Source organism: Alosa sapidissima, chromosome 5 (assembly GCF_018492685.1).
Source record: "Alosa sapidissima isolate fAloSap1 chromosome 5, fAloSap1.pri, whole genome shotgun sequence".
Lineage (NCBI taxonomy): Eukaryota > Metazoa > Chordata > Actinopteri > Clupeiformes > Clupeidae > Alosa > Alosa sapidissima.
In genome coordinates, this window is record NC_055961.1 from 23,327,560 (window position 1) to 23,351,309 (window position 23,750).

A 23,750-nucleotide genomic window follows, 5' to 3' on the forward strand; every position below is an offset into this window, starting at 1 on the left:
ATCCCTTGATACCTTTCAGGTCACAACAGACAGACTGAGGAAGTCATTCATCCCCAGGGCCAAACTGTTCAATGCATCACTTAAGGGAAGAGGAGAAATAGACTTCTCCGCATAGTCTGTCTGCCTCTTCACCACCTCCATGTCTTGAACTGTCTGTCCACTAGCCACTTTACCATTGTATTCTGCCTCACTGTTTGCGTGCTTTATTAGCACATATGCACAACCCCTCCCTCCATGCCACAGCCGAACTGGGACCACACTTATACATTTCTTAATATAGTTATTTATACATAGATATATAGACTTTATTCTTGCACTGTTGCACTGTTTGACTTACTCATTTGCACCATCACCATGACACTCATTCACAAAGAGCACCTTACCTTACCTTATGCACAGAGGACCACAAGCTCAGTCCCTGCTTCAATCATTGCAAGCGCACCTGATTGATTAATCACCCTCTATGTGGATACTGTTTTTTAGAATGGATTTAGATTAAGTTTTATTTAGTGAACTTGTATTTTAGTATATTCTTTATCTTCTACAGTCCTTGTTGCTTAGTTGTGTTTTTTTATATTATATACTTTTAATTACTTTTTCTGCTGTTAGTGAATGTGTGTGTATGTCTGTATGCTACTGTGACCTTGAATTTCCCCTAGGGATCAGTAAAGTATCTATCTATCTATCTATCTATCTAAGTCCTGCATGGCACACCCTCAACACACCCTTCTTGATTATGTTGATTCTGTCTCCTGAACACAATGACGTGTACATGTGTGGGCACACTGGCACAAAACACACACCTATACACACACACACACACACACCTATGCTTACTCAGTCAATCTTTTAACTGGAGGCATAAACATTAGTTAGTACAGTAATGCTGGGAATTTAACTGTTTTGCCTAAAGCCCATAGCCTAGAAATCTAGACGCACCCTAGCGGCGGCAAATTACATTTGCTGCCAGGGCTAGTCTAGCAACTCTCCGTTGGCTTGTGAGCTCGAAAAATTAAACTTCTATCAGGCCAATCAAATCGTGTATAGAGTTGTTAGGCGGGCTTAACATAATGATTGATGCCAGAGTTGCAACGGGTTGGCTTGAATTCCCTGCTACTTGAAAACAAATAAAGATAATGTTGGCGAACAGTGCGACACGAGTTAAGCTTTTATTAAGTTGGCAAAAGTTTGAACTAGCCAACTAGCTCCGCTGGTGGGAAACGCATGGGACTCATAGCGCTGTCAGAGGGAATTTGAAAGACAACCGTTTATCCCGCCCCTCGGACTGAGCACTGCGAACGGTGAGTGCCCAGACCCTACATTTTAATGTGGGTCTGGCTCGTCAGGCTATAAAGTCCAGCCTCTGTCCTCAAAAACTGGCTGAAACCGTGCATAACTGTGGCACACTGTCAGTTACAAGAAAAAAATGCATCAGAGAGTGTGTGTGTGTGTAAACGCCAAAAGCTCAAAAACATAGGCTACTTTTAAAAGACGTGCTCCTCTCTCAGACAACAATTAAGGTATGGAAATGCCATATGAGTAGGCCTATACAGGTGGGGATATGCATGTATGTTGTTTCTCACAACCCCAGTGGATACACTGAACAGGCCAGTACTCTCCCGCACAAAGCTTTAGAAAAGCTAAGGAACAACCTACTGGGATGACTGGATTCCTTTAGCATAACAGGCATATCCTCAGCATAACAATATGCTTGGGGATTATACAATCAAGACGAAGAATGCACAGTCACATGACTTTTCACATCAAGTCAAAGAAACACCCATTGTCAGTCATGTGTATGTTTGCTTTTTATGCAAATTTGTGTGTGTGTGTGTGTGTTGCTGCATGCTTACCTCTTGATGGACTGGCTCAGGGCTCTTGGTGGGACTGGAAGTCTGGCTGAAAACAGAGGGAGCATTTCCATTCTCCACCTATGAAAGTACAGCAAACAGACTCCGGTCATCCTCATCCCCACTATTAACCCAGGCTTTTAGTAAACCTATTTCATGTGCAGGCAAGGCATCTACATTTCGTTAAGCATATAGGCTTTTTTAGAAAGGTTTCAAATGTGTTCCCATTAAAATGGCTCTAAGCGGCCTAGGCCTGCCTACCTTTTAGTTTAGACGGCCATAGGAATCTATATTTACAATCATTCTGAAATAACACTCTTCAATAATAGGCCTCTCCTAAACAAACATTGTGATTAGGCCTGGCCAGCAGGTAAACTTTTAGACTGAACTCACCGCTACGTCCTCCACACTGCTGACGCTGATTCTCTGCATGCCGACATTCTGAAAGTATACAGGTGTCATAACCTGCTGTGCCATAACCTGTTGTGGCATAACCTGCGCACCTTGGTTGACCACCATATAAGAATCGGCCCTCTGAACAGGGACCAGGTAACGCATGCCACCATAAACTGCATTTCCATCCAGGGCACCATTGATGTACTGTACTTGTTGAGATGCAGGTGAAGATACACTCAGGGTCCTGTATGTTGCGCCGTCAGAAGGAGACAGAAGCGTCCCCGTAATGTTTGGTTCCGAAGCTACGTTAACTGTGCGATACATCGTGGAAGTTTGGGAATAAGGAAGCGTCATCTTGGCAAAAAGTTAGTTCACTGCTGTTGTTTATCAAGACCTCTCTCCAACGAACAACATACGTTGTACAAAAAAGTGCGAGCCCAGATCACGAGAAAATGTGGTGTACAGACTGAAGTCTGAGTCTTGCTGTAGCCTACTTCCTTGAAAAATGCGGCGTAGCCTACAGTGGACTCAATATGCAAATAATCCACATGGACACACCTCCTGTTGCGGTCCAACAGCACGGGCCTACCGAAGCAACGCGAAACAAACTAGGCTAATTATTATAGCCTACCATTCGAATCTACCAGAGCCATAGAAAAAGTTTATCTACCGTTCTGGAATCTACATTCCCTCCAGATTAGGCCTACATGATGGACGGCTACTCAATGATTTGCATATCGCATAGGCATAGACGATGTGAAAATCTGCCTGCATCTCACTCGAATCTGCGACACCTTTCCCCAGAGAATTCAGTCAACAATAAGGTTTTAAATATCGGTTTTAATATTTCCCGGGTGCACAATTAAATATAAAGCCATAACCAATCTCTCAAATATATCAATTCCCATAAATTATGAAATCACTCAGTCGGCCAAAACGAATAACAATAGAACAGACTGGACAAGTGCAAATTTTGACCGAGTTTTGTCTACCTAGTTTGGACTGGAAAACCTACTCAAAAACTACATTGAAAGTCAGTGATCTTGACAAGGTAAGTAAGGATCCAAATATTTTGGAATGGTGTTAGTGATAGCCTACTTAAATCTACAGTCTTCTATGGCTATAGGCTGCAAGAAAAAATAATGTGTAGGCCTAATCTGCTGCACACTCTTAAACCCAAAATATTCATTTAATACACTGCTCAACAATTAAGGGAACACTAAGTTTTCACAATTGCTAAAACACATTTTTTTAAAACCTTCCGCCCTTTTCCCCTTTCTCAAACTCTGTTCAAAGGACAGTTCTTGCAAAATCAAACAACTGCGTCAAGTTTCACCTCGACACTAAACAATGTCAGGGTAGCCTGCAATGTGTGATTGAAGTGTTCCCTTCATTGTTTTGAGCAGTGTACATTAGAGGCACATCCTATCCATGTTTTATCCTGTGTTGTTTAACACAGGCTATGCTCAGATAAACTTGCAGGAAATCCCTGTTGAAGCCACTGTTCCAGGGATTGAGTGGTTCACCGTCAGGTCTTCCTCCAAGGGGTCATAGTGTAAAGAGCGGACTCGACGGATCCCATCCATCTGCCGATTCTGGATCAGGTCTGACCTGGACACATCCGCCAGTGCCAGCTGCAATAAGGGATCCTTCCGAAACAGTAGCAACATTTCGCAACTCTTTATCAGACGTATTGACAAAGTAGCAAATAGCACACACCTTTTCACAAGATGTTATCCTATAGATGTACCTTATTTCTTAGGCTATATAATTTCTAACAAAGCAGGAATAAATAATAAATAATAATTATAATGGGGGAAAACAGTATTTTACTATCGAGGATCATAATCATAATTTCTCAGAGCAAATGAAGCATGAGTCATGACTGTCAGAATAACAAATCATACACACAAAATGCTAAACATAAAGACAACTTATTTCTCCATTTACAACACTGGCACATGTGTGTCTTGGCCTTGGCTGCACTTTAAAACTGAAGAAGATATAGAATCAAAGTTAAACAAAAAAAAAAAAAAAAAAAAAAAAAAAAAAAAGCTTCCATTTGAAACATTTGATTTCTGTGTCTGCTCTTTTCAAATCTCATACAATAGAAAATATACAAAGGAATTAGGCATTATAGCAGAAATATATTTTTCCTCCAAAGTCCATAATAACAATACAGTGCAACCAATAGAATTTATGCTGACAAAACATAGAATGGGTGAATGACAAATTACGAGGCAAGTTGTGAAGCAGTAAATGTACACGTTATATGAAGGCAGGACATGTAACAGTGAACTCCCTTGGAGTGTGTATGATCCATTATTGTGATGGCTTGATGAGGTGCAACGCTGTACATGTACTTTGTCAGAACTCAACTGCTACATGAAGTTTCCTCCTCTCTCATGACTGAGGATCTTAAAATGAATTGTTTCTAAAAGGCATCTTCTCTTATGTGATGGCCTATTTACAACGCACACCTGCCATTAAAAATGAAACTCTGCATGCACAACTCATAAAACCCTCTAAAGTCGTACCCTCATCTTCACCAAGTGGTGGTAACAGCTAAAGCACTGCATTGCAGATCAATGTGATGTATGATATAAAGCTCAATGAGTCTCATCTTTAAATCCCAAATACCTTATAGTTGCCATGCCATAGTTATAACTAACTTGGTCAACCAAATCTCCAGTCTGTCAAAGACTAGGGTAGTTTTGACCATCCTCGTCCTAGTCACAGGGCAAGAGCGCTACCATTGATGTCCGTCTAGATCTTTGTGCAAAACAATTAGGTCATGATCAACCACAATCCCCAAAACAACCTTGTACCAAGATAGTGATTTCTCACATGTCCCAGACAGGACCTTGCATACTTACTGCTGTAGGTGGTACTTGACAGTATGACACAGATCCTCTCAGAAACAACCTAAAGTGAGCAAATTCAGGGCTCCAAAACTACGTCAAACTTGCCTACAGAAACGCCAGACCTGCTGGCAAAGGTGGCTCTTCTGAAATTAGTGGAAGACTACACTTTTTTTTGAATGAGGGGGGTGAATACATGAGCCATACCAGAAACCTTCGCTGCAGCAGATCACAAGAATGCCCGCAATCTCTGTTCAAATCGCTTCTCCTCCACCTCTCTTGGTGTCAGAACTCAGAAACCTTTACAATAACTTCGGAATAATTTTAGGGATATTTTTTTTTCTAGGGCCCAGAAAGTGCTTCGTAGAGTAACAGCCCTAAATGTTGCCAACTGGTTAAATACAAGCTTCCCAGTGGGGCTATACTTGACCACCACCATGTAAATGTACTACAAAGTAAGCAAGGATTTACTGGAATTCAGAAGCGATTCAACAGGCCATAATGCTAAAACAGACATCAAAGCTTTTGGAAAAACTATAAGATGAGCCTTATTCATACAATGGCCATTCAAAGGAAAATTCATATACTGCAAGTATGATCAAATGTTGCAACATTTTGTGAACATGAACGTGGGCTTCACGTTCATGTTTGTTCACGTTTGTTCACATCATAAGCTACAGTGAAGCATTTCCAGAAAAAAAGAGGGGGAAAAAAAAACATTAGATACAAACTATATTGGCTCAGAGAAATAAATACATATTTAAAGTTCATCAAAGTGACCCAGTTTACCCATTCACAAAATAGTCACAGTCTTAACATCTTTTAGAAAAAGCAAACATAAGCTTTCAGGAACTATGTGTTTTAGTTCCTTGAATGGTTCTAGACTTTAGTGGGAAAATGGTTCATCACACTTACATTATTGGGTGGAAGTGATATGAAAACATGCAGTTCAAATCTACTTTTCAGGAACACAAAAACTGGATGAGTATTGAGTTTTGCGTCCGGTCATGCAAACACAGGTATCGTCCATTATACACAAGTTCTGCTCTCCAGCCAAGACAAATTGAAATCAAGTAGTGCCCACTACTAATCTGACCTTTCGGGGGTTAATTGGCTGAGTGAGAGCAATATTTTACTTTTAGGGTTGTAATAGACAGTACTTGGGTTTGAACTGTGGTGGCCAATCTGGTAAAGCAGAAGTGTTGAATGGAAGACTGTTGAAAGATCATTGCCTAGAAACATTCACAGCTCCTGAAAATGTCCTTTTTTAACAGGCACAAAGGCAGCATATGGCATCTGCACACATGTTCACAAACTGCCAATTCATCTAAAGAGGTGGTTTATATACTAATATTTCCTCTGGGTTACCTATTGAGGCATTTAGTTAACAACAATTATATTTAATTGCTGCCTACTGTATCTTATACTTGTGAGCATCTTACAACTCGCTGGTGCATCTGAACACCTTCCGTAGGTATCTATCCAAAGCAGGAATACCACGTGGAGGACTAGCTGACCACTGACACATCACGACAGGCTGTGTGTGTTACGCATCAGCATCACTGCCACTCACCTCAGTGCACATACCGTCATACAGCTCCATATCCCAAATAGAGCAGTCACAAACATTCAAAGAAATGAAGGCAAAATAAAAACTATTGCTTGATCAATTAATAAAAAGGATAAAATTCCCAATGTGGCATCACTGCATTAGTAGTTTTCCACCTGCTATCCATTCCAGCTTGGTCCAAAATGACCAACATTATTGTTCAGCTGCCAGGGAGGGGATTTGAAATGAAAGATGGAGTCGAATAGAGCAAATAAGCAACATGAAATGGTATAACAATAAATAAATAAAAACAAATAAAAACAAATGAAAAAGGAAGCTATGCATAAAAAAAAACATTTAAATAATACTTAAATAACTTGCAACGCACATACACACACACACGTGATCAGGGAGTGATTGTGAATGCACAAGAACCCTTGAGGGAGAAGGTTCCGATCCCTCGAAGGGTGTTCAGCAGGCTGGCTATAAGGGAAGCTTCTTCAGCTGCTCGTACGTCATGAAAAACTGAAGGAGGGTGAAGGAAGATCTCAGAATTCCCAGGACAAAATTTCCTATACCTCTAAAAGCATGCAGTTACATACATTTTTATCTACTTTATATTTGCTGACCTCTAGTGAATACAATAAAATACAATGGAACTTCCTTTTCTTTTGCCTGACAAAACACTAAATATTTTGCATGCATGACAGCTGAACGCTGAAGTCAATTTCAGGTAAATGACCCACTTGAAAATCCTCTTCCCTGAACTCTGGTGGAAAGGATACAATGATGTTCCAGGGTCCTAAACGGAGCCAGTTGGGCCAGAAGCCCTTGTAGAGGGCAAAGAAGCCCTCACCCCTCCAGGTCTGCATGAGGCCGTCCAGCGTGCCTTTGTAGAGCGGGCTGCCTGCCAACACTCGCTGGTTCATCATCCGCGTACGCACCACGTCCACCGGGTTGGACGCCAGCGCCCCCGCCAGGCCACAGGTAAAACTGGAGCTGCACAGAACCAAAGGAGAAGAGGGGCTTTTATAGTGAGCTGGGAGAGTAGTGGTTGTGGGTAAATTTGTGGGTTGTGGGTAAATAAAGCTACAAGAAAAGTGTTTCAGGTACAAGTGTCCACTATTCTTCTCTAAACAAAAACAAAATGGCCACTTGTATCACCAAAGGCTTCAGCTAACTTGTTAGTAAGCTTCCATCAGTGCCATTTGGGCTGTTGATGGAGTTTGCAACGTTTTAATAGAAAACTGCTGTGAGAAAGTTTATTTCCAGTTACTTACACAAAATGTGTGAGGATAGTGTCACCCATCACTCCTGAACCAATGAGGTGCTTCTTGGTGATGTCGTACACAGGTAGCTCCACCCCAACAACAATGGCCGCTCGCTGTGCTGTAGGTATCACGCCCTATGATTGGATAAATCATGAGTTACTGGTATGAAGACAAGATACTTACTCATTGATCAAAGTTAAACTAGGATTATTATGCATTCCCTTAAACAGAGTATTACCCTAAATATTCAATCAAAAGATCAAACTTCCCTATATAAAAAAGCACAGCTCAAGACAAGGGGAGTTTCATCCCTGTGTATGTCAACCATTGGTGGTTACAAGTAGGTATATAACTAAGTATTTACTAAGTAAGTACTAAGTACAGTTTATCAGAGGACCAAGTCAGACAAAAAAAAAACCTGTAGCCTGAATCTAAAAAAAAAAAAAATGGGATGGCAATTCACTGCGGGGATCACATTAGCCAGCGGCAAGCAGCAGGTTTCCTATGGTTCTCTATGGTTCGGCAGCGGAACGGTGGCAACACTGGCGTAACGCTAGCGTTGAACAAGCTGAGCGTTGAACTTGGTTCAACTTTCAAAGCGCAACGCGAGCGTATTCAATTGACAAACCGTTTGTGTTGCTTAGGAACGAGATAAAACTTATTATGGTCTGAGTGTTGCATTACGTTTGTCGCTGCCGCTTGCCGCTGGCCGATGTGATCCTCGCCTAAAAGCTTTGTGGGGGGGGATGAAGGCAGGGTGAAAGGCGGGATTGGCACTTACCCTCCACAGGCCACGGGTGCCCTCTGTCTGGTAGATGTTCATGAAGTTGGACATCATGCTGCCCTGGAGTAGGCTGCCCTGCGCTTGCATGCGAATCTGCGAAGAGAGGAGGCCACCCAGGCAAGGTCAGCTTCCACTACACGTGCTTCATGCTGGACCCATTCACTTTCTGAACGATTGTGCTATCTATAGCTTTGTATTGGTTATTTGCTCTAAACATAACCAGTCCCCTAAATGAAACAAACTCTTTGGTTCATAAAGTTTAGAATAGACAGAGCATCGTGACTTGCAATTTATTGTGAACGAAGGACATAGGCACTACTTGGAATCTTGTCTTGATTGACAAACCCTTTCAACTTGGTAAGATTAGTATTGAGAGGAGGTGGCCAAGTTTACAGTCCTATCTCTACAAGTACTGGACAACTGGCCTGTTGAACATGTTCAAGAATCACCACTCCTATCCATGGCTAAACAGGACAATATTGCTGAAGAATGAGCTCCTTAGCAAGTTAAGATAATTAACTAGTTACAAGATTACATGCCATTAATGGTAAGCTCAGGGTTTCTGTAGTTCTGTCTAATTTGCCAAACATCTCCATAACATCAATGCACCCCTATGGAAGAATATTAGACTCGAACGTTTTGTACGTGTGTATCACACTTTGCTGTGAGACATATAAATGGGGAAAGGATGATTGTATGTTGTTTCCCAAATGCTTCAGTGTCTGACACAAAAAACAAGCTTGCAGAACTGGTGTCAAAATATGCAACTATCAAGCGCATCATTGTGCATGTTGGAGCAAATGACATCTACAGAGAACAGCTGTATGTCAAAGAAGATTTCAAGGAACTTTTCTCTGCCCTATATGAGCTTGGAATACAAATTTTCATCAGTGGCCCACTCCCAGCAGAGGGAAGCTTTGTATTTTCCAGACTATTCAGTTTAAACATCTGGCTCGCAAAAACATGCTTTTCAGTTGGGATGAATTTTATTGACAATTTTAACCTTTTTTGGAATCGCAGGGAATACTTCAGACCAAATAGCACAGAGCTGAGTTGGACTGGGGCCAAGATCTTAACCGAATACTATCACCTCTCTCTCCTGCACCCAACATTTTTTCTGCCAACCTTGAGCCGAGCCTCTGATAAGCGCTCAGTGGCCATACAGACAGAACAAGCGGATGACATCAACAACTCAGCTAAACCAAAACACTCTGCACAGGCTGAAACAGAGATATGCCCAACCTCCCCTGCTGTGGGGCCCTCTGATAACCACCCGCTAGCCTCCACTGAAATGCAGACCTTGGAGAAACATAAACAACCAGCTCAACAATGCCAAGCCATGTCCACTGGACAAGATAAGATGGGTGCTGCTAAAATGACTCAAAGTCAATCACTGGCGTCAAACTCCCTGGAATCTCAGCAAACAAATGGATGTGATGAGCATGAGGAGATAGCACCTATCAAAGCTGCTGAGAGGATATCAGAAAGGAAGGGTCATGTTGTAACACCAGTACCAATACCCCTCCCCACCTCCGTCGTCTCCTTGTCACCACAAAGACACAACAACATGGAATACACTACTGGAATACATGCTGAAAGCGGAGCATCTGCAACAAACTTCCCAGAACCTCAGCAGGCAGATGGAGACTCTGGATCAATTTTCAACCCCAACCTCCTTGATTTCCCATCACCACCCACACCCAATCACGTCCCCACCCAATCAAACTCCCCAGGCCACACAAACCCCCCTAATCTCCCATCCCCATCCCCACCCCTTCATCCCACCACCCACTCAAACTCCACAGGATCCCCTGAATACCCATCACCATCCCCACCCAAGCACATGATGTTCCCTGCAAGAATGGAGAGACTGCTACCAGTAGCCATGCAGAGTTTTACTAGCCCAAGATCATTAGCACCAAAGAAGCGAAGGACACCTCCACCCCCTCGCCCTCCCCCTCCCCGTTTAGAAGGATCTCTTAAGCAGCAGCAACCTCTTAGTTCATTTTCTCAGCCGGCATATAGCATGGAATGTGCAGTGGAAAATACAGATGGCAGCAGCAGGGGACAATTATATGATGACTGTATTGCATGATATTCTCAGGGTCCCTGCAATATAAATGGTACTGACAGTAGTTTTGAGAACATGCCGGGACCCAGTAAGCCCATGACATTCTCTATTCCTGTATTGACAAGAAATAGAACACAAATGCATCGAGCTTATAGGGTAAACCAGTCCAATCTCCTACCCGTACCACATCAACCTCAGATTTCCCCCATGGATCATATTTCCCCAACACTTAAACTAACAAAACTAGCACTCCTAAATATCAGATCTCTTTCAAACAAATCATTCTTAATTCATGATCTAATTTGCACACACAACCTTGATTTTTTACTTTTAACTGAGACATGGTTAGATCAAGCAAACAGTGCTGCTACTCTCATCGAATCAGCTCCCCCAAACTTCAGTTTCTTGAGTGCTACCAGAGCAAATAAAAGAGGTGGGGGGATAGCCACAATTTTCAAGACGTCTTTTCAGTGCAATCAGTCGTCATTCGGTGACTTTACTTCATTTGAATATCTGTGTGCATGCATTAAGTCTTCTCCTCAGATTTTATTACTGACAATTTACAGGCCTCCAAAACATTCAGCTAAAGTTTTTCTTGAAGAGCTAGGTGAACTGCTATCAGTTGTTTGCATAGAGTATGACTGTCTTATTATATCAGGGGATCTAAACTTGCATGTGGATAATCCTGAAAACAATTATGCCAAGGAATTCATTGCACTAATCGATACTTTCTCCCTAACACAGCATGTACAGGGGCCAACACACTCTCTCGGCCATACCCTCGACCTTGTTATCACAAAGGGTCTCGATGTCTCTACAGCTGTTAAAGACCTGGCCTTATCTGATCATTTTTGCGTGTTCTTTGATGTGTCTATGTCCCCACACACTCAAAACACAGCTATGATGGTAAAAAGGAGAATCATAAACGATCAGACAAGTGCTCTCTTTGAGCAAGCACTTTCACTAAAGTCAAGTCAACGGTCAGACTCTGAAGACTTATTTGATCACTTTAATGCAAAAATGGCAAACATTATGGATGACATTGCTCCATTACAATTCAAGAAAGTTAAGGACAAACAGAAAGCACCATGGAGGCAAAATCCAGCAGTTAAACTTCTAAAAAGAGAGTGTAGGAAGACTGAAAGAAAATGGCGTAAATACAAACTTCAGATCCACTATGAAATCCATAAAGAGATGCTCCGCACATATAACTCTGAAATATGCAAAGCAAGACAGTCTTTCTTTTCTAACATTATCAATAGAAGTTCAAATAACACTCGTATTCTATTTTCAACTGTTGATAAGTTAACAAATCCCCCCTCACAATTAGCGCCTGAACTTCTCTCAACTAATAAATGCAATGAGTTTTCATCTTTTTTTAAAGGTAAAATTGACAAAATCAGACTCAACATATCTGCTCAATTACAAATTCAACAACCTGAACTTCCAGCAACAAACAGAGGGAAACTAAACTTGATGTCAGAGTTCAGCTTGATAGACTACGAAACACTTGAAAAAACGGTACAGAATCTCAGCCCTTCCACATGTGTCTTAGACACTCTGCCTACCAATTTCTTCAAAACTGTTTTTCACCTCATAGCGGCGGATGTCCTTCAAATTGTAAATGTATCATTGCTGTCTGGCACTTTTCCTAAGTCACTGAAAACAGCTGTTGTAAAGCCACTTCTCAAGAAGAATAACCTGGATGCCTCCATGCTAAACAATTACAGGCCCATATCCAATCTACCTTTTATTGGCAAAATTATTGAAAAAGTAGTCTTTAATCAATTAACCACCTTCCTAACATCAAATGGGTATTTTGATTACTTTCAGTCTGGTTTTCGGGCAAATCACAGCACTGAAACAGCTCTCATTAAAGTTTCCAATGACATACGCCTCAACACAGATTCAGGTAAAACATCAGTCCTAGTGCTACTGGACCTTAGTGCAGCATTTGACACTGTTGATCACAATATTTTACTACACAGACTAGAACACTGGGTTGGATTTACAGGCATAGTTATCAGCTGGCTAAAATCATATCTACAAGAAAGGAGCTTCTTTGTTGCCATCGGAAACTGTACCTCAACACCAACGTCCTTGACCTGTGGTGTTCCCCAGGGGTCGATCTTGGGGCCACTATTATTCAACCTCTATATGCTCCCACTTGGACAAATCATTCAAAATAATTTGATTTCATATCATAGCTATGCAGATGACACACAAATTTACTTAGCTCTATCACCAAACAACTATGGTCCTCTTGAATCTATGTGTCAGTGTATAGAACAAATCAACACCTGGATGTCTCAAAATTTTCTTCAGCTGAACAAAGAAAAAACTGAAGTAATTATATTTGGTAAAAATGAGGAAAGACTTAGGGTTGCCACTCTCCTTGACACAAAAGGGTTGAAGGCAAAGGATACTGTTAAAAACCTTGGTGTATTAATTGACAGTGATCTAAATTTCAACAGCCACATGAAAGCGATAACTAAATCAGCTTTTTACCACCTCAAAAATATTGTCAAACTCAGAGGGCTGATGTCAAAACATGACTTAGAAAAACTCATTCATGCATTTATCTCCAGCAGGGTTGATTACTGCAATGGACTGTTCACAGGCCTTCCTAAAAAGACTATTAAACAGCTTCAGGTGATACAAAATGCAGCAGCTAGGACTCTAACAAAAACTAAAAGAACTGACCACATTACTCCAATTCTTAAGTCCTTGCACTGGCTTCCAGTAAGTCACAGAATTGACTTTAAAGCACTATTGCTTGTTTATAAATCAGTAAATGGAGCAGGACCTAAATACTTGTCAGACATGCTTCAGCAGTACACACCTTCTCGTCCTCTCAGGTCCCAGGTGAAAAACCTGCTAGTAAAACCTACAGTTAGAACTAAACATGGTGAAGCAGCTTTTAGCTGCTATGCGGCTCAGCTGTGGAACCAACTTTCGGATGACATTAAAAAGGCCCCAACTGTAGCCAGTTTTAAATCTGGACTTAAGACCAAACTGTTCTCAGACGCTTTCTGCTAACTGTGCCGAGTTACAAATTCTGAATCTGCCTCGATAATTATTCTACTTTGTCTTTTATTACTTTTTTTACTACTTTTGCCTTTGTTTTTGCTTACTAATTATTCTTTATTTTTAAATGATTTTACCTTGTGTTTTATGTTTTCCTTTTATTATGATCTTTACCTTTTAACTATTCTTTGACTATATTGCCCTTCTATGCTTTTATTTGTTATTATCGTTTGGTTTTGTTTATGTAAAGCACATTGAATGACCTCTGTGTATGAAATGTGCTATATAAATAAACTTGACTTGACTATCACGTTTTGAAACTGTAGAAATTGTAACTGTAAAAATGATCTGTACAAGTAAAAAATTACAAATTTTAGGGCATATTTGTAAAAAATTACAAATATGCCCTACACTTACAAATCTATTCTACAGGTACGGATCAGTTTTACAGCTACATATCATCCTACAGTTAAAAATATTTTACCATTACAAACATATTCTACAATTACAAACCAATATTCTACGCACAAAAAGCTGTCCTACAGTTACAAATCTTTTCTGCAAGTGCAGACTTTTGCACCACCTTAGGGATGAGAAGTGTCTCATATGTATTGTGTGTGCATCAAGATTTTTAACTGTAAAACTAATTTGTGATTTAACAAAAAAATAACACGAACGATTTTAAGTATTACTCATATGTCCTTCACTTACAAATATATTCCACAGGTACTAAACCTACCACAGTTGCTTGTCTTAAAGTGTAGGGCATATTTGTGATATTGGCAATTACTTGTACAGATCATTTTTACAGTTACAAATAATTTCTACAGTTTCAAAACGTGATACACACATACAAAACTTTTGAGTGTAATATTCTTCCATACACCCCATAATTCATCGACTCATCACAGTACCTTCAGCACATCTGTGGGATTGGCTAACGAAGACGACAAGACTCCTGATACCACTCCACAGAACACGTTGATGACCATGGTCTCATCTGGGAACAGAAATATTGGGAGCCATCAGAAACAGACTGCATTGTGTCCAGACCAGATGACAAACAAGAGAGAACAGAGACGAAGGAAGTACAGCATCATTGAACAGACTATCATTCTGCTGATTTGAGAACATTAACATAACCATATGCTATTCATGCACTTAACTTTTTGTCTTCATTCCAGATATGTGAGCAGGAAAACTAGTTAGAAATAGTGATATCACTTTCTACCAAAAATGACAATAAATAAATCATTTTCCTCCTATGATACAAAGCATAGGCACTAGGCATAGGCATTACAACAGATGAGACTAAATCGAACCCTTTAAATAACGGTTGCCTGTGCCTTCGTCTCAAAAGTGAAATGAGACACTTTTAGCAGTTGGTATGAAAGGGTTACTAGGGGTTGTTTGAGAACAAAAATAGACAGTTAGTTCTGTGGTTAAAACCTACAAGTCGGAAACAGGATTTCAGACAAGGAGGGAAGGAAATAAAAAAGAAATATACAAAATGGATCGAGTTTAGGAACAATAGTTACAGTGATCCTTGATCAATGTGTGACCCATAGTAAGAGAGGTCGTCCCAAGCCCCGTTCATTTTTGGTAGGAGTAGAGGCGGACGTATCCGCGCCAACCAGCAGGCCAAACCACAGCCTGTATCAAAATAAGCATTCAAAACACAGTGGCAGAAACCCAGCAAGGCATGCAGATTGGAAAAAAGGACTAAAATAAATCAAAATAAACCAAATTTCACTTCCCCATCAATAGAGCTGGTAAGTCCCGCCCTTTGCTGGACCTCTAGATTGAAAAATCGTTAATGCAAGTGAATGTGAGAAAATAATTATTTTCTGGTCCCGTTTGAATTTTGCCATGAATGTGAACATATGTTGTCTGTGAATTTTTAATATAAATTTTCGTGTAAAGAATGCTACAATTGAGCGGGTAGAAGTTTGATGCGGTTAAACTTTGTGTGAGAGCACTTTGTGGATTACAACTTTCCGCTAGACGACAGATCACTAGTTTCCCATAACAACCATCAGTTGGTCGAGATGTAGAGGGTTATTAAGATCGACTTTGAACACAGTGAACCATACAACTTTACAATCACACTGTATCGTAGTGTTAATGTGTTGAGTGAAGCTAGACATGTTTCAAATATTTTTGTTACCATGTGTGTTTATTCCTGCCGTTACAAAAACTAGCATCTCAGTTAATGTTAGCGATTAGAGCTAGCTCACGTCACAGGCGACATGTAGTCTTTCTCGTTATGTATTTTCCACAACTGATAGCCGAAGAATCATATAATATACTGTCAAACTCGTAACATGAAAAATTATATTAAAAAAAAACGTAAAAAACGACATATGTTCACATTCATGGCACAAATCAAACGGGACCAGAAAATAATTATTTTCTCACATTCACTTGCATTGACGATTTTTCAATCTAGAGGTCCAGCGGAAAGGGCGGGACTTACCAGCTCTATGACATCATTCACACACACACACACACACACACACACACTAGCTCAATCACTTGCTCACACATATGGGATCCAGGTAATGCCATTTCTGTCATTTTCCTTGAGGCAAGCCTAAAAGGATCTAGCATGGGATGAAGCCTACCAGGACCTAGCCATAGTGGCGCCAGGTACAACAAACCTGGGTTAAAACACACACACACACAACTAAACACTTGAGTTGACACAGCCTGGCTTCTTTTCTCTTGTTTGGACATTAAGTTAGTTACAGTGGCTGAACTCCATAGAGGTCTGCAGAAAAGCTACCACACCCACACAAAACCATAAATTCAGACAGATGAGGCACCATGGGTCATAACAGCCCTGCATTAGTAGACCACTACTAGACTAACTGTGTTGTTGGCATGGCAGAGGCAGGTTCAACACCACACACGTCATTAGCCTAAGTGAATCCTCTTTGTGTGCACACCTACCCAACAATTGCAACTCATAAGCAGTAAACACACACACACACACACACACAGTGCTTTTTGATTGCATCAATGTGTAATGTTTGAATGTGCTCAAACAACCGGAATGTCACTGCATTAGCAGTAAGGCTGTCAATTTCCATATGACTGCCGTTCTTTACAGAAGTGCAGTGGCCTGGTAGGGGTTTGTATCTTTATACAGTCTACGGTTTGCATTTGGCATGTGCATTCAAAGGCTGCAGTATGAGCAGGGGTCTCATTTGCTTAGGGGGAGCTTTTCTCACACAATCATGTTTGTGATATAAAGATAAAAAAAAAAAAAAAGGCTACATGAAAAGTGCCAGAAAAAAATGTAGCCGGAAAACAAATCTGCTCTGTCACAGATAGGTAAGTTTAACTAAACAACTGGCCCACTTGCACTGAGGTGCGTTTGTTCATGGACATGAACTTTCCCCAAAATGGAGATCTTGCAATGCAACCAAGGTAGTGCCGCTGCGCTGATTAATCAGTTTCTTTAATTAGATTTGGCCAACAGCTACATTTTAAATCCCCCTCTCTGCAAGCCTGCAGGGCCTCTTCTCCACAAAACCATTTAAGACCAGTTCTCATGGCTGTGTCCAACCGTAGCCCTGTGGGCTATAAGGTAATCATTATTTTGACTGTATGAAGCGCAACACTGGGCATACAAGGCAGAGGATATGGACAGGGATGGGTTGCGGCCCTCCATTTCTGTGTGTTTTAAGCTGGTCTTTTAGTCAAACTGTGTTTTGTGTACCATTTAAAAAAAAATAAATAAAAAAAGGGATTTACAGCACTTTGCCATGCCAACTAACCGAAGTCCATTACTGGCTTTATGTATTCACCAAGAAACAAAGACAATAGTTTTGTATTTCCCCAAGGAGTTTAAGTGCTGCATAAATTCATTTAATTTCATCCACAAGAGCATAATTTCCCAGCAATCTCTCTCCCTGTCTCTAGCACTACATAGTCTTTAATAATTCTCAGGCACGCATGACAGCTTTAAACCGTGCCCATTCAAAGACGACCACACAGCCTGCCTTGGGAATTCGAACTCACCTTCAGGGCGGCTGACAAACAACTTTTTCAACGTGTTGTAGGTGCCAATCTTAATTGTCCCGTAGGACGCCTGCCGTAGGAGGGCTGGTGAAATCCTAAGGGTAAAAACAGAAGAAAGCTGCTCAGATTCACATATAAACTACAGAAGACAACTGAAACCTCTGTACTTTAAAATGAAAGCTCTCTCACAAAAGAACACACACACTTGCACTTAGCTGAAAAAGAAAAAAAGGGGGAAAGGAAGAAGCTCACTAATATTTCAACCCTCATGTGTGTGTCTGAAGTTCATTACTATATTGAGATGAGTATGGGTGTGTCAATCAAACCATCACACGTACACATACACTGATACAACCACCAGCAAACTGAAATAAATTAAAGATGCAGGGCAGACAACTAAACAAACAGGGAACATGAACTAGGAAGAGTGGCGAGAGCACATGAACAGGGAATGGAGTACTCCATTTCACTCCTGTCTGACCAGCAGAAATTGTTGACACAAGAAGCAGGAGAAGGACTGTGAGGATTTAACAGCATATTCATTTCTGCCCAGTCTTCTGAGCTTTTTTTAGTACGCCTTCTCAGAGGGACAGTTTGCCAGATATAATTTGATGCAGACTGCTGCAGGCTACTAAACACGGTTGCTGTTAAATAAAAAACATTTAAAAAAAGGAAACACACCTCCTGTCTGGGGCATGCAAGGTCAGTCAGTTCTGTGCAAGCGTGCAAGGTCAACTTGAAAGAACAGCACTCTGAGTGCCATTCCTGCCATACCTGTCTCTCAAATATCAGGTGGCAACATGCACAGGGCAAGCAACCCATTAAAGGTTAAACATCAGGAGCTGTGCAGTGTGCACCAGGACAATGACACTGAGAAAGTGGCCAACACATAGTGCTCTAGGAACTTAAGCACACTGCACATAGGCGCCAACATGAGTGGTCGGTCACTTGCCCATGTTCGCCAGCGCCAAACATTTCTTAACTGACAAGCATTCAATGAACAACAGATTTTATTGAGCGGTGCCAACAAAAATAGAACTGAATCATAATCTACACGGCGGTGGCGAAAGGATTTGGCGGTGGTGTGTGGGGTATCTAACGTAATCCGAAGAGGAGTGCACCGCCGTCATGTCACCGCCTATGTGCGGGGGCCTATAGTGGTATCCACTCCTCCGTCCACAGGACAGGGCAAATACAAAGTATATAAGTATATATACTCTTTTGATCCAGTGAGGGAAATTTGGTCTCTGCATTTATCCCAATCCGTGAATTAGTGAAACACACTCAGCACACAGTGAACACACAGTGAGGTGAAGCACACACTAATCCCGGTGCAGTGAGCTGCCTGCAACAACAGCGGCGCTCGGGGAGCAGTGAGGGGTTAGGTGCCTTGCTCAAGGGCACTTCAGCCGTGCCTACTGGTCGGGGTTCGAACCGGCAACCCTCCAGTTACAAGTCCGAAGTAGGCCACGGCTGCCCCCAAATAAATGGTCCTCGGGCAGAGGACGCATCAGATATTAAACTGATAACTGACTAGACTTGATCTTAGCCAAAAGGCCGAGAAGCGGTGAAAGTCATCAGTTGTCTAATAGCTAAATATTATAGCCGTGCCATGAGGAGTCCTCAGGTAATTTTCTCCATAGTGCATCGGTTTTCTCAATCACTATCCAAATGCAGGGCAAGCTACTTGATATGTGTAGTGAGCTAAGCTACTCTACAATAAATTCAGCTTCACTACACAGAAGCTACCACCCATAAAAATGTAGCAAGCTAAGTTACAAACTGTCAAAAGTAGCTTGATAGGCTACATTAGTAGCCACTTTCAGTGTTTGGACATCAATTATTCCATTCTCCCACCTCTTTCCTACTTAATTTGTTTCATTAGCTGATTTAAGCTTAATTTCATTCACTGATGCAAAATGGAAAAACGGTAGTTCAATGAAATTCAATCACCTGAACGTGTGTTCGTATGTTTGTGTTGGATGTCGTTGACGTCGACAGGAACTTTTTCTTTGGATTACACAGAAGGCATTTGAAATAGATTTCTTTTCGCTGGTCGCGACTAAAGTGACGTACTTTTGAAGGTATGGCCACGGTGTAATGTTGTCTTCTACAGATCTTGGGCTCTCTACCATTCTGTCTTTTCCCTCCAGTGTATGTATGCATGTGTGTGTGTGTGTGTGTGTGTGTGTGTGTGTATGTGTGTATGTATGTATGCATGTCTGTCTGTGTGTATGTATTGTGTGTATGTATTGTTTGTATGTATGTATGTATGTATGCATGCATGTCTGTCTGTGAGTATGTATGTATGTATGCATGTATGCATGCATGTATGCATGCATGTATGCATGCATGTATGCATGCATGTCTGTGTGTGTGTGTGTGTGTGTATGTGTGTATGTATGTATGTGTCTGTGTGTGTGTAGGCTGTCTGTAGGCCTACGCATGCGCTTGTACCCGGCGTGTTGTCGTCGACACAGAAACATCCTGTTTTCCTAATTTATGTGCTTGATGGCTGCAGGGAAATGCTGTTATGTGTGAAATGTCAGAAATGTCCAGGAGAAATTAGCTTTCAAGGACGCTAGCTACATGATCAATAAAAGAGCTAAGCTACTGAAAAGTTACTTGGTTTTGTAAATAGCGACATTACAGCCAAGCTACTGACAAATGCAGTTAAGCTAGTAGCGTCACTACTTGTAGTGACGCTACTGCCCATCACTGTCCAGTGTCCAAATGTAAGGCCACACCTATTCAGAAAGTCAGCAACATAACAAACCACACAGAGGCTCTTGGGCTTTGTATCCAGGCCTACTCGCCCTCTGCCAGGAGTTGCAAAAGGACCATAAAAACACCTATAATTACCTACAAGAATATGATGTCCATTTTAGCACTTACTGTAACTGATAATACATAAATCAGCTACTTATGTTCTCACACTCACCCCGAGTAAAGCGCCTTTACGCCCTCCTCTTGTCCGATCCGGAGCAGTGCGTGGAACATCCCCCGGTAACGCACCTCCATACAGTGTGACTGACCCTGCACCTGCAGCCGGGTTTTGGTTAAGTCAATGGGGAAGGTGCCTGAGGAGGTGAGAAAACATAAATTAAGAGAAAATACAACCCTGGACTGCGGTGTGGATGCAGAGATCTGTTTTTTTTTTTCTCGAAGCAATGCAATACATCGTTAAAGAGCAAAACAATATTGTTTTAACAGACTTGCAAATAATGCTCACCTACCTGTGCACCAATCTATCCGACTGAAAAAAGGCCAAAATTAAGAGGAAACTAGCTACATTGTTGCTGCTGAAAAAGATGGCTATATGAAACAAGCCCCGCTCAGCTTTTGATGGCGTGGGTACCACTGCACGCCATTATGTAAAGAAATCGTTTAAAATACGACTGTGCATCAATCACACATCGCTGTGCCTCGTGTCTACATTAGATTCAGATGAAAGGTTTGCAATAATACAAGAGCAACACATGTAGCCACAATCAACAAACACTGATATGATGTTAAATTACCGAACTCCGCGACGATGGAGGCCATCCCCCCATAGATGAACGGCTTCCAGTTCAGGCTTGCCATTTCGGAGCTGGCTCCTTCTGCTTGGTGGAGACCCGCTAATAGCAGCAGTAAGCCGAAATACAAATGAACAAATTCTTTTAATCGAACATGGCAAAACATTGCACTACTAGCTCTACAGACACCTAACCACCCTGTATGCGGCATGATCAAATTATGCACCGGAATGGATGCTTGTGGCTATTAAATATTCATGAAAGCACCATCGCACAACTACACCACTGTAAGTGGCCGGCGCAAACGTCAATCAAAAATGTACAGACACTGGTTGGATTAAATAAATCTAGAATTAGCCCCTTCCGGTTCCAAACAACTTCAAAGACATCGATGTAACTGTTACATTCTGTGATGCTCCACACAGCTAACAGACACATTTAAAGACAACTCAAACGTCTACTGAGATATTTCAGAAAGATATGGCAACATTTCCTGGATTGTCATATACCGCCGACCTTCTACCAACCTGTCTTGCAAGGAACTCAATTAAACGACAACCTACGTAGCAGAGGCTAACTGGCTAATGTAATGTCAGTGAACAAAGTTACAGTTATCCCTCTGGCGAAAGCAGACTAAGAAGTTAGAATAGTTGACTAGCTTTCGATGTGGTAACCGTTAGGAGACATTAACGAAATTATGAGATTATTTACTACAATAACTTGAACGTCGACAAACAGCTATGTTGCAAACAACTCAAAAACACTTACGTGTGTCTCTGGTAGCCTATATGATGGCTTATTCTATTTCCTTTTCGTTCCCATGTTCTCGATCACATGTAGGATTGTTCAGTAATAAAACAGCACAAAACTTCAGCAGTGAGCGGTGTTGCTTAGGATTTCTGATTTGCGTAGAAACAGGAACTGAAAGGCCGGAAGTCCTGCCTCTTTTTTATGACTGATGCAAAAGAATCGTTCGGCGACTTCCCCTTCTGCAATTAATGATTTGCTGAGAACTTGAATTGTCTTTTAGGCTGATGATTAACCTACAATAGTGCATTTTATTTCAACAAGAGACTTTTTGTGTCTCAAATGGACAAGGACTAGCTGGCACCAGTCACAGTCAATTTCATCAGGTCTCATACATGATTCGTAATTAACGTAGACACAGATTTATGGAAATCGTTTTATTTTATCTGTCTACAGACTTGTCTCAGTGGACACATCATGGCCTACTCAGTGGGCACAACATGAAACAGATCGACTTAAATGTAAAGTGCACAGGTTGTTTATAATATATCCACACTATATCATCCAGCTTATATTAGTAGAGACACTTTTGCCTAGGATATAAATAAACCACAACATTTTATATTTTCACAAAAATGTGCATTGTTGTATAATTCATTCACATTTTATTTTTGATTTATCATTGCTGTGCATACAGTTAGTGGCCTAATAGCAAATTAGGCAGTATTCAGACCAGTAAAAATCAGCTAGTCCAGTTTGGGATAAGCCTAGATAATACAACTTAGTAATAATGGAGATCTTGCATTTATGGCCCTTTTTTAAACAAACATTGTAATTTCCCAGTCTGGAGGATGTTTTGAAATGCAATCACCTGTCACAGTCAGATAAAACTGTTAATTCATTTTTAAAAATGTTTTTCCCCCCTTTGTTATTGTGATCTATTTTTCATCACCAAATATATTTTATAGTCCAGAAGGATCCGTCAGTAGATCTTTAGTCATATGGTGTAATGTTCCATAAATCCATATTTGTTGTTCCTGGCCTCTGTCTAGGCATTGTCGGAGTCTGTGCAGAGGAGACAGGGTGCTGTGCCAGTTTAGTTGCCCGGAATAATTTCTGTCCCCCAGGTTTAGAGTGTGGTTCGGAGCAGCCTCATCACTCGCTGATACAGCTGCTGTACAACTGTCACCACGTTCCTACAGGTGATTTTAGGAGGAAAAGAAGACAAGCAGTCATTGGTCCAAAACAGAGAGGAAAACACTTCGCCTCAGTCAGCATTTCTGTACTGTGTATATCTAAGCGAGTAAAAGATGACTTCCAAAAAACATAAAGTTAAGTATGACACATTTCTTTAATGTTTTAAGCAAGATTACATCTTTTACAGTTACAAAATAAGAAAAAGTAAAGGGTTCAAAGTCAGCAAAGGTCCCCATCAGCAAACATGGTTCGTAAATGCTTTTTGTAGCCAACTGATCATTTTTTTTGTATGGGGAATTTCTGCCTATTCTTTATTGCATAAGGCAAGAATATATTTCAGCAATCAGTTCAGGTCAGGTTATGCAAAACCTTCAGCTTGCTCATCTTGAGATGTCCTGATATTAATGGATGAGGAGTCAGAGGAGAGTTTTTGGACTCCTCATAATTTCAGGA

General features: G+C 41.1%; 2 protein-coding genes and 1 pseudogene across 8 annotated transcripts in view; all 3 read right to left on the reverse strand.

The window, feature by feature from the left end:
* pof1b (POF1B actin binding protein) overlaps positions 1–2,802 on the reverse strand; it is a 34,593-nt gene extending 31,791 nt beyond the window's left edge. Inside the window, exons 1-2 of one of the 3 annotated variants that reach the window (XM_042091047.1) lie at positions 2,244–2,801; positions 1,854–1,931 (exon numbers count right to left, since the gene is read on the reverse strand). In XM_042091047.1, coding sequence (XP_041946981.1) covers positions 1,854–1,931; positions 2,244–2,600 — 435 coding nt within the window. In that variant the 5' untranslated portion in view covers positions 2,601–2,801. Of the gene's footprint in view, positions 1–1,853; positions 1,932–2,243 lie in introns of all 3 variants that reach the window. The other 2 variants (XM_042091048.1, XM_042091049.1) reach the window with 2 other exon arrangements.
* On the reverse strand, positions 794–22,285 carry slc25a14 (solute carrier family 25 member 14). Of its 5 annotated transcripts, none has more exons than XR_006031645.1 (10): positions 22,122–22,285; positions 21,357–21,455; positions 20,777–20,915; positions 17,836–17,930; positions 14,724–14,809; positions 8,709–8,804; positions 7,937–8,061; positions 7,442–7,655; positions 7,041–7,181; positions 794–827 (listed from the first exon to the last, which is right to left on the reverse strand). XR_006031645.1 is itself a non-coding variant. In XM_042091053.1 (9 exons), the coding sequence occupies exons 2-9, from the start codon at positions 21,418–21,420 to the stop codon at positions 7,140–7,142; spliced, it is 861 nt and encodes a 286-aa protein (XP_041946987.1). In that variant the 5' UTR covers positions 21,421–21,455; positions 22,122–22,285; the 3' UTR covers positions 3,912–7,139. The 5 variants fall into 5 exon arrangements, 3 of the variants coding, with proteins under 3 accessions (XP_041946987.1, XP_041946988.1, XP_041946989.1); XR_006031646.1 differs by having other exon boundaries at positions 805–827; positions 7,045–7,181; XM_042091053.1 differs by lacking the exon at positions 794–827 and having other exon boundaries at positions 3,912–7,181.
* On the reverse strand, positions 19,297–19,404 carry LOC121710189 (annotated as a pseudogene).
* Positions 22,286–23,750: the final 1,465 nt, after the last annotated feature.

Coding starts and splice junctions, on each gene's coding strand:
- slc25a14 (XM_042091053.1), bottom strand. CDS start 21,420: ATGGCAAGCCTGAACTGGAAGCCGTTCATCTATGGGGGGATGGCCTCC. Junction 20,916..21,356: donor CTCCATCGTCGCGGAGTTCG/GTAATTTAACAT, acceptor TCACCTCCTCAG/GCACCTTCCCCATTGACTTA. Junction 7,656..7,936: donor ACTATCCTCACACATTTTGT/GTAAGTAACTGG, acceptor GGTTCTGTGCAG/CTCCAGTTTTACCTGTGGCC.